Source organism: Brachyhypopomus gauderio, chromosome 16, assembly GCF_052324685.1.
Source record: "Brachyhypopomus gauderio isolate BG-103 chromosome 16, BGAUD_0.2, whole genome shotgun sequence".
NCBI lineage: Eukaryota > Metazoa > Chordata > Actinopteri > Gymnotiformes > Hypopomidae > Brachyhypopomus > Brachyhypopomus gauderio.
In genome coordinates this window covers 15148658-15162399 of record NC_135226.1, presented here as the reverse complement: position 1 = coordinate 15162399, position 13742 = coordinate 15148658, and the positions used below count along the sequence as shown (strand labels likewise).

The following is a 13742-nucleotide window of genomic DNA, read 5'->3' as shown; positions in this document are numbered from 1 at the left end:
CATCTTTTCTCTTCATTCCTTTTCAACTAGTTGGTCCACTGCCTGGTCTTGATGTCCATTAGCAGGAATCAGATGTTCAAATTCTGCTGCACAGAGTGCCCTAAAGCCAGCAGTGCCTCCAAGGCACACACTGTTCACGTGCCAGATCGCTCCATTACATCGGCATCAGGTTCGGACCAGAGATGTAACACTGGCAGAAAAGCCCAAACCTCCTGAAGGTTACTAAAGGTTACTGCTGCCACTGCTCTGATAAGCACAAGCTGCAAAGAGAAGTCTCCCAGTGGACGAGCACCACCAGCCCTGCCAATCAGCCCTTTTACACACCGCCTAACCCTGGGTGGGCTCAGGGCTGTGAGGACCACCCCTCCACTCGCCCACCACGGTCCACAAAGGGTGCATTTCCTTCCACAGTAAGCATAGAATGGATCTCGTTTTAAGTGTTTACAAAAGGCTGCGCTATCTTGCTGCTCCTCCGCAATGTCCTGTGTGTGAGGTAAAGCAATTACAGGCAAGCCTCACAACGCTGGCCATCACCTGACTGAACAACGCTTCTGACATTTACAGAGGACGTGGTCGACGTCCATACGGCTAGCTAAAAGAAAAGAGCTCTTTAGCTCCCGGCTTGGCTCGAACGAGAACGTGCAGGAACACTTAATATTCACCGTGGACGTGAGACAAGGCTCAGTCACGTCCCCCGTGGGCGGACCAGGGAGCGAAGTGACGAGCAAAGGAAAATGACGTAATGGGGGCTTTATGCTGACGGCTGGGGATTCTCGAATCACACTTATTGGATCCTACACATTAATGGGAGATGTAGCAAGATATTTGACTCAAGACGGCCACCATTGAGGCGGAATAATGCTGGATGGCTTTTGGTTTATAGATGAAAATTGATTTTATATGATGTTTACAAATGTCTCTTCTGCACTGGGAAATGGTAAAGCAGATTCTGTGAGGAAGAAACGTCCTCACTCACCCCCGGCATGTGCAGGCTATTTATAGCAGGTGACAAATATTGATGAATGAGCAGGTGAAGAAGACTGACACCTAGGCTGACCGAGCGGTCAAGGCTCAATTACATATGCTCTGCCTTACCTGTTTAAATCGATGTGCACATCTGATCGATCCATGTGTTTCAACAAAACTCTGGGAAAAAGTTAACGCACGAACCAGGGTTCGAGTCTTACCTGCTCAGGAATGGGTGCCCATGGCCCCTGGGGGAGTTGCGGTCACACGAGTCACTCTGCTCACAGCCTTTCCGGGGCCCACGGACCTCACAGGGCTCTGAGATGTCAATGTTGCTTTTGCTCAGGCGCTTGCTGGAACTGAGGCCCATGCCAGCTTCTCCCAGAAGCCCCGGAGTCTCCTGTGGGCAAGGGTGAGAGAGCGGGACGTGGCCGGGTTCAGAAGTGGCAAGAAGTGAAACAGAAAATAAATCAACGGGTTGTTTTTCTGTGAGGACTGAAAAAAAAGATTAAAAGATTGTAGTGAATGTTGCTGGAGGGAGACAGGGGTGTGGACAACAACCAAGACATTTTGTTGAGACAAAAGGGAAGAACCCAGGACTGTGCCAAGTCATTTACAACCAGGAAACAGGGTTTGGATTAGCGAGAGTTGTTGTAGTGTTAAACAAATACCTTCAGGCTCTCCATACTGTCGTGTCGGCTTCGGTGATGAGGGCTGTCGTGCTGTGGACTGTTACTGAAGCAGAGAGCGTCAAAACACAGCACGCCACCCACACTGTCGCCCAACAGGCACACCTGGTCATAGTACACACACACACACACACACACACACACACACACACACACACACACACACACACACACACACACACACACACATCAGAGGCACCACAGTGAAAGCAGCCAGTTCAGACATCCGAGGCTCAACAGCAGGCCGGCTTAATGATGGCCACTGCTCAATCTGTCTGTCAATACCACTCTTATTCAGAGCAGGGAGGGAGCGTGGCACACACAGCGCTGCTGCGGCTGGTTAATGACTGCTTTGGTGTGGATGAATGTCTAATACCCTGCTCTGGCTGGGCTGGAGCCTGAAAATACAATTATCACAAGCTTTGTTTTACTTACATCAATTAGAAATAAAATACAAGAAAATCTATGAGCAACAGTTCTCCAGCTCCAAATGTATCAGCATTTCAAAGCCTTATCATATACCTGCATGAGTTTTCCAGGATGGGAGGGGGTTGGTAACGTGCCTCTCATGAGAGTGCACGAAAGTTCTGCATGTAGGATTTACACAGCAGCCTCTTCCAGCCTCTGGAAATCACTTGTGTTTGGGTATTTATCATGTGAGATTCAGAAGCAGGTGGAGAGCTGAGCCAAACTCTCCTCTCCCTGTGCCTGCAATGACTCATCAGTGATGACTCAGAATTGCAATGACTCATCAGTGAGCCCCGCCCCCCTTCCCCCCCAACTACTGCTAGGAACTTTGGGGTGTGTTTTAAGGCAGTCCTAGGACTAGCCTCCTAATTCCAAATCTGAAACTGGTGGTGATAAGTAGGTGATGTTAAAAGGAAGAGGAAACTATTGCAGCATATAAAGGAGCTTCCAAGCAAGACCTAATCCTTCCACAGCATGGAGGTGTCAGAGAATAATCCAGAGATCTGATCATTCAGAGAACAGTGAACCCAGGGTCACAGAGAACGGCAAACCTTAGTCAGTCAACACTAATCATCAGTTACAAGTTAAGGCTGTACTATGCAAAGATGATGACACACACTTGCACTGTACAGAAGCAGTGTTAGCTCCTCAGGGCTCATTGTGAATGGCTCAGTGGAAGTGTGTTTCGAGGTCCACTCAATCAGTCTAAAAATATTTTATTCAAAAGAAGAAAATGGTCATATTCTCTGGGCTATAGACAACAAGGACCAGGTAAGCTGTTATCAGCATCAAGTCCAAAAGCCAGGTGTGTCAGTGTCTGAGGCATGGCTAACGTCTGTGAAGGCACCATTAATGTAGATATGTAGAAATATAGAAGGAATGAGACACTGTCTTTCCTCTGCTTTTACAGGATAACGATAAAGCCAGATGACAAGTGTGTGGTGCTCAACTCCAACCGAGAAATGTTAAGAAGTACAGAATACAGCAAATGAAGACATGTGTCATGGAGGAATGGGGAGGACTCCACTGGACTTAAAGAACAGGAGTCCTCAAGGGCCTGTTATTAATGTGTAATGCCTGTTATTAAAAGATGGTACACAATGGGAAGCTGTCAACTGTCCCAACATTTTTGCAGTTCTTGTAGTCATCATTTGAAATGAGTAATGAGTGCATGTTTTGAAAAATAATAATAATAATTCACAGTATAAAACATCAGATAGCTTCACAGTAAATAGTATAGTACTGGATTTACAAATCACTACTCTGCTTTCATTAGTATTTCCACACTGTTCCAATCGAGGTTGTACTATGAGGTAAAGAGCAGAACTGATCTCAGATCAGCAGTGGGCCCATGACCTCCAGGACTGACCTGACCGGCGAAGCCCTGTCCTTCAGGAGACTGCAGGAAGCTGCGGTACACCTGATTGGCTCGTGCGATGACGGTGACCACCGCGTCCTGGTACTGCGGCGAGGCAATTGCGAGGAGAGGCAGGGCGGCCAGGGCAGGTGGTCCACACTGCTGGACACGCAGCTCTCGTCATAACTGTAGGGGTTCAGGCTGCAGCAGAAGCAGAGGGACACGTGGGTAATGGTGGGCAGGGGGGGGGGGGGGGGGGGGGGGGGGGGGGGGCGTGGCATTTGGCTCATGGCACCGTGTAGCGCAGGGTCCCCACAGCCAAGCAAATTCACCCAAATACCTACCGCACGTCCCAGCCGACGCGAGCTACGGCTGTGTCGTCTCCATCGAGACTCAATAAGATGAGTGAGTAAATAAACCCCTCGTTGAGACGAGGTCTTCAGAAGCATCCCCCCCACCCCACCCCCAGGTGATAGCGCTGCAGGCCCAGAGTCTGACACAGACTGGAAATGCATCCCCCCTCAAGCCTCATTTTCCACTCCGGTGAAGGCTCTCAGACATTCCAGACATTAGCCTAGCTCCAAATGACTGAGGTGTGTGTGTGTGTGTGTGTGTGTGTGTGTATGTTGGGGAGATTGGAAGAGGGATCTGATCAGTAAAGTAGCAGATGGTTATGAATAGAAGACTGACTTAGGTCAGAAATGACAAAGATGAGGAGAACCAGAGGCAGAGATAGCACTGCGTATGAGTGTGTGTGTGTGTGTGTGTGTGTGTGTGTGTGTGTGTCAGCCCCTGAGTCCATTGGTCGATGCTGAGAGAAAACTCACAGATTGCATTGCCCCTTTGCTGTCTCCATGAACAGCTGTGCCAACCGTTGATCATACGCAGCTTACAGACACGGAGTTTGCGAAAGCTTTCGAGCGTTGAAACAGTGAGTGTGTGGAGCCTCCTCTGACTTCAGGACGGCAGGGGCGGGGACACGCGGGACAGGGGACATAATCCCTCCTAGCAACACTCGTTCCATGGATCCATTGCCAGCAGAGGCCGTCTCTCTCCTCTCTTGTGTTTTTGTTCAAAGACATTCTAATTTTAACACTGCAATCCTAACACTGGCAACATACGGCAGTCTCCCTTGCTAGCGGCGTGCAGGGCTGGAAAACACGATAGCTGCACACGGGGCTGTAAACTGAAGGCTCCCAAATGCACCGTGCTGCGGCAGTGCAGGCGTGAACCCATCCGGCTGCCCTCAAATGGCTGCAGGACCCAGACCACTCCACAGGGGCGGCGCCCTCCCTCCGAGCCCCTCCGGTCCCCCAGGGGGCCGCCTGTGCAGCTGGGAGCCTCGGCAGGAGGCGTGTAAGAGGAGAAGCACACCCGTCTGATTAAACGGGGACGGCTGAGGCGAACCCCCAGCCAGAGCCGGCACTCCCCACGCTGCTGTGTTCACAGCCGATGAGCGCTTTGATTGTTCTCGTACACAGCGTGGTGCTGAACTTGCGACTTCTTAGGAGACGTCTAGCAACTGCCGAGTGAAAAACTCAAAGCCAACTGTCGCCGTCTTCAGAACAACATCCAACGCTTTGAGCTTAACCACGACGTGCGGTTATGGAGCGTCTATTCAGTCTATTGCATGTTTACAGCTCATTGGTAACGAATGATCAGATGAGCCAAATATAATAATATTTTAACCCAATTATAATTCAGCTGCCCAGCGCACTTTCACATTGACCCATTTGGAAATGTTGGAACAGCAGAAGAGGTTCTGATAACGTCGCCAGATCGGGTGTGATGGTTTTGATAAAATAGTTCATATCATCATCAACAGGCATCTTTGGCCTGGGATTATCTATGCATCTGTCTAGATTTTCGAGTCCCTCTCTCTTGTCCTCTCTCTTCCTGCAACTGCTCTCTTCCTGCACACAGATGGTGTCCTGAGCGCCTGTCTACGTCCTGTGCAGACAGCCCTGGTCTAACCACGAAGAGGACGTGACCCGGTAGGGGGGTCGGGATCTTGTGCCTGTCATGTTTTACATGAGTCAACCTGGCCGAATCAGAGCGTGGCCGTTACCGCACCGGGTTCATGACAGCAGCATGCAGCCAAGCCACGCCCCCCTGCCAGCGACAGGGCCAACCAGCACCTCCTTATCCCTCAGACTTCCCAGCATTCATTATTTATTTGTGGAGTTGTATAATTAATTTCTGGGAATTATGCAAACAGCTGGTCGTGCTGGTACTGTGGCACTGTTCTACTGTGCCCGAAGAGATGAAACCATGAGACCAGCATGGGAAACAGCAGGGAGCCGAATTCGGATCCATTTCATCAGGAAGATGAGAGAGCATGACGACTCACACGTGTGTTGAACATGTTCAAGATCCCCCTCTGTCCTCAACACCCGCTGCCCCGTCACAGAACATTCTAGACCATGACACTTTAATAACACCAGAACCATGGGCTGCTCCCCTCACCGTGGACCGTGACGGTGTTCAGCGGTGAGTGTTTTCTTAAAGGACGTCATTACCGTGTGTCTGAAGCCCCATAGCTCAAGCGTTCTACTGGTGTGGGGTAGAAAGAACCAGGATCGAAGAGCTGAGCTGATGCGGGGAAGCCACGTTATCGACTTATTATTGAGACAGCTGCTTAATTCACTTTCTTTATCTTAAACCCCCCCCCTACCCACCCCCACCCGCCAACACGCATACATGTACACGTGTGTGCAAGACCAGATTCCCCATTCTCCGCCCTCATTAGCAGCATGTTGATATGACTCATGCCCGAGGACACAGATCCAGTAGTCCATGTGCTCACACACACGAGCCTTTCAGGAGCCGACTTCACACACCCAGCGTCCTCGCTGCCTGCACGTCTGCTCCACAGGCCACGGCTACCGAGTCTCAAAATAGCCGCGCTGCATTCGGGGTGGATGGCGGGGGCACTGAGAGGGCAATCAATCAATAACACCTGGAGTCGTGTAGATGGTCAGAAGCACAACCCGAACACAGGCACATTGGCAAAATGACCAAAAACAAGTCTAATGGTGGCTTCCCTTAGTGGAAGCGGGCAAGGTGTTGATTTATTTATTTACTTGTCTTTTGTTGTTGTTGTTGTTGCTTTTCCGTTTATCCACTAGCAACACCTTCTCCCGCCATTAGCCGCCCTGGGTGGATCAATACAGACGAAACAGACAGACCCCCCCACACCCCCCATCCTCCGCCGCCTCGCACAACAAACGAGGAGCCGTGGAGGAGCAAGCTGACCTGGGGACAGTGCCCACTGCAGCGTCCTGCACACAGAGGCAGGACGAAGCCTTTCCCCACTGACTACAGGACAGATGCAGTACCAGTAAACATCGAAGCAGCCGCCTTCCTCCAGAGCCCCAGAGACCCTGATTGCTGTTCATGAGACTACTTGTCAGAGAGAAGGCACGGTGGTCCGTTTTCTCACCGTGCATCAGTGAAGGACAATCGATGTGGATTATTTGCCTGAATTGCCTGAACTTGATGGCCAACGTGAAGAAACATGCGTCAGTTCTCCCCTCTTCCTCTTCCTCTTTCACAGCTCCAACCTTTCCCTCGTCTGCCTCTGGCAGCAGAAAGGCGAGCAAACATGCGGTGTCATGCAGTATATGCCCGCTCGTGTCTGAACGCGCTTGGTGTGTGCACGTGTGCGCGTGTGCGGGCGTGTCGAATGCACCTGGCGAACGTGTGATTTGACACACTTCTTCTACCCCTAATTGCACCTATGAGGTTAAAGAAACGCAGAAGAAAGGTGCAGTTGCAGAAAGCAAACGTATACTCTGTACAGGGAGCAAGTGAACCCTGCTGGAAATGGAGACAGAAGCATCATTTAAAGCCAAGGCAGGAATAACCAACCTGCAATAACTCAAAAAGCCTTTACCAGCAAAACACGCAACTATTTCTTGGCATGACCCCATAAGCAGGTGCTTCCCATACATACCTAAAACCAGGAATGTCAAAGAGCACTGGGATATGTGGACAAGCTCAGAGGTGCAAAACAGATGCTGTGCGTGTGTGTGTGTGTGTATGAGTGTGTGTATACTCTGTGTGTGTGTGTGTGTGTATGAGTGTGTGTATACTGTGTGTGTGTGTGTGTGTGTGTGTGTGTGTGTGTGTGTGTGTGTGTGTGTGTGTATGAGTGTGTGTATACTGTATGTGTGTGTGAGTGTGTGTATACTGTGTGTGTGTATGAATGTGTGTATACTGTATGTGTATGTGTGTGTGTGTTTTTTGTGTGTGTGTATGTGAGTGTGTATACTGTATGTGTGTGTATACTGTATGTGTGTGTGTGTGTGTGTGTGTGTGTGTGTGTGTGTGTGTGTGTGTGTGTGTGTGCGCGTGTGTGTGCATGTGCGTGTGTGTGTGTGTGTGTGTGTGTGTGTGTGTGTGTCAGGTGTCTAGTGATGCCCCGCTGACATCCCTCAGCAGACTGTCAGAGATCTGCAGGACATTAAATTAGGCTCCCAGCAGAGCGAGCTGGCGTTACCGGGACGACACAGGCCACCGGCAACATCGCCCGGGCTGATACTGGTACACGGACCCAAGGAGTCAGGCAACCCCGCCGGCCCAGGTTTTCATTAGTTCACAGCACGATGACTTTCACCGGGGCAGAACGATGTGTGTGTGTGTGTGTGTGTGTGTGTGTGTGTGTGTGTGTGTGTGTGTGTGTGTGTGTGTGTGTGTGTGTGTGTGTGTGTGTATGAGCATGCTTATTGACTCGGCATCTTGCAAGAAGCGATTGAAGGATTCAACAATAACTGGGTTCACACTGAGCTCCCACAGGATACTGTTCTGTTCAATATTTCATCCCAGTACGCAGAGACGATGCGGGCCAGCGGGCCGGCAGGCCTCAGACTATGGAGGCCATGGCACTCACATCTGTTTATTTTTTTGTTCCCTCTCCTCAAAAAAACCCCCATCAATCATAAGTCAGGAGTCAACCACACAGTGAATTCTACAAACATGTCATTGACGTGAGAAAATTCAATATAATGCCACAGTCAATATGTACAAATGTACTACACGTAGAGGAAATGAGTACGTTCGTGTGATCAAAGTGGTTCCTGTGATCGTGCTGTGTGATGAAGCTCCTGTCTGCCAATAGAGTATTGGACTATTACGCAGCACAAGTGATAGAAAAGAGAAAAACTGTATGTTGCAGTTCAGGACTCTGGACTTAACATCAAAGACCCTCTAAAGGCATCGGAGCACTAGAAGAGACAGACTTGCTTCAAGGGTTCTGAGAGAGCCCATTCATTACTGGGGCAATTTCTCTGGAGAAATTAGAATTAACTTTACTTGCTTTGAGCTTTCCTTCACTGTTGACTCATTTTTGTCTGCTCATTCTAGCCTTTATAAACCAATAACAGCCAAGAGGAATGATAAGTCATAATATTCTCTGCAACAAACGCATCACACAAACTGAATCTGTTTTCTTGCTCTTCCTTTTCCTCAGAGAGTCAGACCACCACAGACAGCATGATTAATGCTCCGCTTATGAATTCTCTTTAATCTCTGCCTAGCGCGTCTGTGTGTTCAGAACCTTCCACTGTGAAGTACAGAGGTTAATGTTAAATGTTGTAAATGTAATATTTTGCACACTTTAAATGGCACTAAAAGCCCACAAATACTAATTACTATGGCCACGTCCCTAACAAGATATTTAACCGGTACTGAAGTAAACATATAATTTCTCATTTTCCTTCGTAAAATGAGGTCTCAGTGGAGCTGAGCGTGGACATCTCACTACTAAGACCAGTTGCTAGAATGGGACAGGAGCCCTTCAGAACTCCAAGCCTTTGCCCAGGTGCACCTGCTCCCAGTATGGTACCAGTGCACCTTCCCTATTTAAATACAAGTCAAGAAAAAATTAAGCAAATCCAGAGCATGTCTACAAACCCCAGCTGATCACGTTTAGGTAAACATGGCCTGCGGTGGGTTGAGGTTTTGTCTCCCAATTCAGTCATGTTGCGGTTTCACTGCCCGAGTGCTGATGTTCATTTTTTTGGGGGGGGGACACTTTGCTTTAGATGTTTCCTGAGGCAGGGGCAGCGGACGCTCACATGGACTCAGCAAAAACCACCATCAGGGATTTCAGAGCAGCAATTTGACGACAAAATGGCAGCATCCACTATTTGGTTAAAAACTGAGAAAACACAAAGGCTTGCACAGTCATGCTAAAACTAAATGCTGGTGATGAGTAATGTAAAAAATATGTATGTACTTCTATACTACAAATATATAAATATATGTACTACTGATGTCTCCAATAGGTCTTAAAGAATACAAAGCAATTTGACAAAACCCACATCGGTTTTAAAGGCTTTAAGGGCAGAGCTCTGTTCAGAAGACCCAAGTAATGTGTATCTGCAGAATGACTATGAGAGCAGTGAAGATTAGAAGAGCCATTAATTTCTAGCTAATCGATAAATTATTAAATCCATCCACTACAGTTAATATCCAGCTACGATGATTCCCTAATGCGAGACCCTTCCTGGAAGCTCTCAGTCACTCACTTGGAGACCATGTTGAAGGCTTCTGCACACACTGCAGGACAAGGCACCAGCCGGAGGAGAACGTGCTGGGTGGCGGCATGGAGGTAGGCCCGCGTCACCTTCTCCAGCACCGACGCCAGCGTGGCCACGTCAGCAGCTTTGGCCCCGGGGTCGCCGCCCGCCGGGTCCAGAATGTTCCCGCCATGCACAGCCAGTACCAGCACCTGCGTCTTACACTTCGTCTGGGGGAGGGGAGACAGAAGGGGGTGGCGTTTAGAGACCGCAATCAAGAGCGTTGTGTAGGAGACCAGAATAACACATTTGAAACAGATCGATGGTATCACTGCGCTAATCTGAAGTGTAAGATTACACATGTGTGTCTGTGGGGCAAAGGCTAAGGGTATGAAGGCTGAGCCTTGAGGAACTAAATTCCCAGACTGGTCTGACAGTAACATCTTAATGAATTTCTCCTATCACAGAGTGATCTTCGGATGATCTTACCTCAGCATCGTCTAGGACTTCAATGCTGCTCTGGGGGACAAACCTAGGACGCCCAACACCATACAAGCTCCCTGAATCACAGATCAATGGGAGAGATGGAGGTGGAGATGGAGAGAGTAAAAAAGAGAGGTGGGGTATTAATGAAGCCATTTCACACAGATGCACAGATAACCCAGACTAAAACAATTATGGATCTGCTGAAGCTCATTACTCCAGCTTCCATTAATGTTTTTACGTTCACGTTTTATTGTGCAAGTTTCTAAAGAAACCAGGTGGGACTGCAAAAAAAGAGAAAAGGATCCCCTACTGTTATTTGTCATCGCTTCAAAAGGAGTCGATACAAAAGTGCAACAAAGAGGGGTAGCTATTACCACCAAACCCTCCATTCTTCAGTCAGCGGCTTCAGCCTTAACAAAGTGAAAGAGATATAAATAAATCCCAACAAGAGTCCCGGAATGAGGACAAGAATCTGTAGTACCAGCTAATCTGTAGTACCAGCTAATCTGTAGTACGCGTGTGACCCTAACAAATGTCATCAGAGCTGTCACAATTGGCCCCTCCCCGTCTGTCAGTCACATCCGTGTTTTTGTTTGCCACGTGCTTCTTTGTAGTTTTCACACCACCTCGTTTGGTTCTCCACCATAGTCATTAGTATTTAGTTTTGTTGTTAATCCTTCTTATCTTGTGTACATTAACCCTGTGTTTGCTCTGTCCTCCTGCTGGTCATTGTTTATTCAGCCCATGTTGTCTTTTTGGTTTATCCGGTCATCTGGTACGTAAAAAATTGGTAAAATGACCCTGGACTGTCTAACCAACAACAATAATGGATTTGTCCTTTTTAAATCTTGCTCTTCTCTGCGAATGCATACGCCTCGCGACTGCACCGCGTTACAGATGCCTCCATCTGCACCTCACCGTCTGCTTTCTGCAGCTCCTCCTGGGACCATTTCCCAATCAGGGAGGCAGCATGGCGGTTGTGCAGGGTCTGACGGTGAAGCCCCCACTGCACTTATACAGCCTCCATACACCTGCTTCAAGGGGACATGGGCGTGCCATGCAGGACTGTGTGCCATGCAGGACTGTGTGCCATGCAGGACTGTGTGCCATGCAGGACCCTGTGCCATGCAGGACTGTGTGCCATGCAGGACTCTGTGCCATGCAGGACTGTGTGCCATGCAAGACTGTGCCATACTGAACTCTGTGCCATGCAGGACTGTGTGCCATGCAGGACTGTGTGCCATGCAGGACTCTGTGCCATGCAGGACTCTGTGCCATACTGAACTCTGTGCCATGCAGGACTGTGTGCCATACTGAACTCTGTGCCATGCAGGAATCTGTGCCATGCAGGAATCTGTGCCATGCAAGACTCTGTGCCATACTGAACTCTGTGCCATGCAGGACTCTGTGCCATGCAGGACTCTGTGCCATGCAGGACTCTGTGCCATGCAGGACCCTGTGCCATGCTGCAGTCACTAGCAGCGAATGATTCTCACTCACTCCTGCAACAGATCATACCTTCTATTACTGAACACATCTGCATTCACATACAGCATAGTCAAGGTCTTTAGCTCAAACCGATCGACGTGGACATACTGGCAGTGTTGGACTGGCAGTGAAATATTCACAGTGTCCATCCAAGTTAATGGGAATATGCTCGTTATATTTGTCTCTTTATCAGCTACAAATCCAGTGGCGTGAGACTCCTGAAGACACACGAGCTGCACTAAAGACAAAGCAGGACCAAATCTGATTGGTTAATCTACCCGTACCGTCCGATGTGCCAACCGCGGCGGGGCCGTGAGCGCCATGGCGAGGGTGTCATGACAACCCTGAAGTGACTGAAGATTGGAGGGACTGTCGGGGAGACTGCGGCGGGTCTTTAAATAGCACGCGCTTTCATTTCCCGACGGTGCGCTCTCTAAGGAGCGATTGTGCTGAATGAAAGGCCTGCGGCGGGGCTCAAAGCTGCGTACGCTGCGGAGGGTCGGCCCGACAGCGCAGCTGCAGGCTCCCGTTGACGGGCGGCCCTCGCCGGGCTTGGGGCGATGGGCGGAGACATTGTGTTCGCACGATGCGGTGTGCGCGATGTGAGTGAACGTCAACCTGCACAGCTTGGCAGCACTTGGGATTGCTGCCTTAGCAGAGAGGAGTGTGGGTGTGTGTATGTATGGGTTGGGGGGGGGGGGTGTTGTGTGTGTGTGTGTGTGGGTAGGTGGGTTGTGTGTGTGTGGGTGTGGGGGGGGGTTGTGTGTGTGTGTGGGTGGGGGGGGGTTGTGTGTGTGTATGTGTGGGGGGGGTTGTGTGTGTATATGTGTGGGGGGGTTGTTTGTGTGTGTATGGGGGGTTGTGTGTGTGGGGGGGTGTGTTTGTGTGGGGGGAGGTTGTGTGTATGTGTGGGGAGGGTTGCGTGTTTGTGTGGGGGGAGGTTGTGTGTGTGGGGGGGGGGGGGGGGGTTGTGCGTGCGTGTGTGTGTGTGTGGGGGGGGGGGGGGGTTGTGTGTATGTGTGTGTGTGTGTTTGGAGGGGGGGGCTTGGGTGTGTATGCAGTGTGTATGTGTGTGTGTGTGGGCAGTCATGGCCTGGCGGAACTGGGAACTGCTCTTGTGACCGGAGGGTTGTGGGTTCGATTCCCAGATCTGAGGCCATGACTGAAGTGCCCCTGAGCAAGGCCCTTAACCCTCAATTGCTTTGAACCCGCAATTGCTTTATTTATTTGTATAAAAAATGAGATAAAAATGTAAGTCGCTCTGGATAAGGGCTTCTGCCAAATGCCGTAAATGTAAATGTATGCTTCATTCAGGCTGGGTGTTCTTAATTGGTTCTTAATCATCTCATGGCTGGATTCTACATTTATAGCACATTTGTCCCCCTTTAGAATTCAATGTTTTATAACACACAGGCATCTAAGGCACTCTGTATTCAATACGGCACAATAGATGCAGGTTTGGCTTGGCGGTGAGAACCTGATTGAAGAAAGAAAGAGAGAAAAGTTCCAACTGAAAACAGCAGGTCGCTGAGAACCCCAAATGGGTGAGACTGCTAGCCCAAGTGCCTCTGGGAGAGAGCTACTGTGATTAGAGAACGAGAGAAGTATATGGAGAGGTTTTTTGGGACACGGTCAAAACTGAGTGAGAAAGTGAACCTGGGTGTGTTGTCATCATCACCAGCAGGGTTCTCAGTGTTCTGTGCATACAGGGCTATTGGCAGGCCTAAGCTAATGCCAGCGCAGGGGTGTGAGCTCTTTGGAAACATC

General features: G+C 49.5%; 1 protein-coding gene across 1 annotated transcript in view; it reads right to left on the bottom strand.

Moving 5' to 3' along the window:
- Window positions 1-13742, bottom strand: part of pitpnm3 (PITPNM family member 3) — a 56924-nt gene that overhangs the window by 17581 nt on the left and 25601 nt on the right. Inside the window, 6 exon segments of the mRNA XM_076976336.1 lie at window positions 1188-1366; window positions 1638-1760; window positions 3493-3623; window positions 3626-3681; window positions 10011-10231; window positions 10491-10561. Of these exon segments, the coding sequence (XP_076832451.1) occupies window positions 1188-1366; window positions 1638-1760; window positions 3493-3623; window positions 3626-3681; window positions 10011-10231; window positions 10491-10561 (781 nt within the window).